General features: G+C 30.6%; 1 protein-coding gene across 1 annotated transcript; it reads left to right on the top strand.

Moving 5' to 3' along the window:
- The first annotated feature begins 531 nt into the window (after positions 1-531).
- LOC142613024 (heavy metal-associated isoprenylated plant protein 12-like) lies at positions 532-1238 on the top strand. The gene is made up of 2 exons (XM_075785201.1): positions 532-592; positions 1057-1238. Exons 1-2 carry the CDS (start codon positions 532-534, stop codon positions 1236-1238), a joined length of 243 nt encoding a protein of 80 aa, XP_075641316.1.
- Positions 1239-1812: the final 574 nt, after the last annotated feature.

Genomic DNA, 1812 nt, shown 5'->3' with positions numbered 1-1812 from the left:
TTCTCATAAAAATAGTGTTAAATCTTTTTCAATATAGTTTATTAATATTTATCCTAAGAGCACGGCACACTTTTAACATGACTTATAAAGTTATGCTTACAAAATGATTAAATGTGTATTATAATCAAACAAATTTTTTTTTTTGGATACAGAGGAGGAAAAGGTTATCGATTAAGTGGAATCTTTTTCCTCCATCATGAATTGAGGGCAGAATCTAATTAATGGAAACAAGAAAAAGACACCAATTTGAAGTAGTGGACAATTCAGCGTTAATTACATAAGCCACTACGACTGCTATATAAATATGGACCCTTACCACTCATCATGACCTGCAATGCAAGTGTTACAAATTAAGTCTCTTGTGTTCCTTTTTGAATTTCTTATTAACGACTTCTTCTAATGGCTCAGGTAATGACAATCAAGTCTTTGATCTTCTTCCAAATTTTGCTGTTATGTTTTAATTGCTGTTACTGCAGTTCTGATATGTTGTTCAATTGCATTTAAATTTTGTAGAAGATAGTTTTCAAAATCATGACTATGAATGATGAGAAGACAAAGAAGAAAGCCATGCAGGCTGTAGCTGATGTTTATGGTAGTCAAAACCTCTTCTTGTAGCATTTATTTGCTTCAAGTCCCTTAATGATATTTGTAGTACATATTTACTTCAATTTATTCAATCATATGAGTGTGAGCAAATGCTAAAAACACAAAAAATTTTACAAATTTTATGACGTTAAATTTTATCAGTTGAGTTAACTAGAACCCATAACCAAACAAAAAATAAATATATGAATATTGTTCAAATTTATCACCTCATCCATATTAATAATAGAAATAGCTAGTTGGGTAGAGTTCAACCTTAAGAAATGATGGTAGAGTCGAACCATTTAGTGGATAAATTGTAAAATTTAATCTAGTTCTTGGTATAGGTGATTTCTTATAGTATTTGCTTAATGAAGGTTGTATTGATGTTGATCGATACATTGTGAAACTCTAATATCAACATCATTGTTCTAATTCACTAACATATTTGCAACTGGGTTTCATGGTCCACAGGAGTAAATTCGATAGAAGCTAATCTAAATGAGCAGTTGCTGACCATTACAGGGGAGACGGACGCAATTGCAATAGCTAAAAAACTGAAGAAGATAGGAAAAACAGAAGTAGTATCTGTTGGTCCTGATAAAGAAGAGGAGAAAGAGGAAGAGAAAGAAGAAAACAAAGATGAAAAGAAATAAAAGAGCCAATTACAGAGTTCACTTTTTTTTTTTTTTTTAGTCAGTACAGACTACTGAGTTCACTTATTGAGTAATATTTATAATTTTTTCCAGTATTTAACCTTCTTTCTTCTTCTCTCATCTAGGATGCCTAAGCACTTTATTAACACAATAACTTACTATGTCTCCAACTTGGTGACAATTTTTGATGGAAATGATTTTGGGATTGTTCATTTGATTGGAAGAGATGTAGATTTTAGAACATAATGTCAATGTCACTTGGCAAGATAATGGCCTTTCATATCCTCATCTAAAAATGAATTTAATGATTATGAAATTTATAATTAGTGTCCATGTCCTCTCCAACTTAGCCCTCATTTGGGAAAAGAGGATGGAATGAAAAAGAATAAAAAGAATATTTTTTTCTTCCATTATTTGGGATTTTTAATGAAGAAAATACAAAATTCATTTATTTGTCTAGGAATTTAAGTAAGAGAGAACACACATTCCTCTCTATTCCCTTAAAATTCCAAATTTTAATTCCTCCAAAAATTGAGAGGAAATTGGAGGAATAATCTTCTTCTTCTTCTTCTTC

The sequence above is a fragment of the Castanea sativa genome, chromosome 10 (genome assembly GCF_040712315.1).
Source record: "Castanea sativa cultivar Marrone di Chiusa Pesio chromosome 10, ASM4071231v1".
Classification (NCBI taxonomy): Eukaryota; Viridiplantae; Streptophyta; class Magnoliopsida; order Fagales; family Fagaceae; genus Castanea; species Castanea sativa.
Note: the sequence above shows the minus strand (reverse complement) of the source record. Positions and strands in the feature narration are given on the sequence as shown.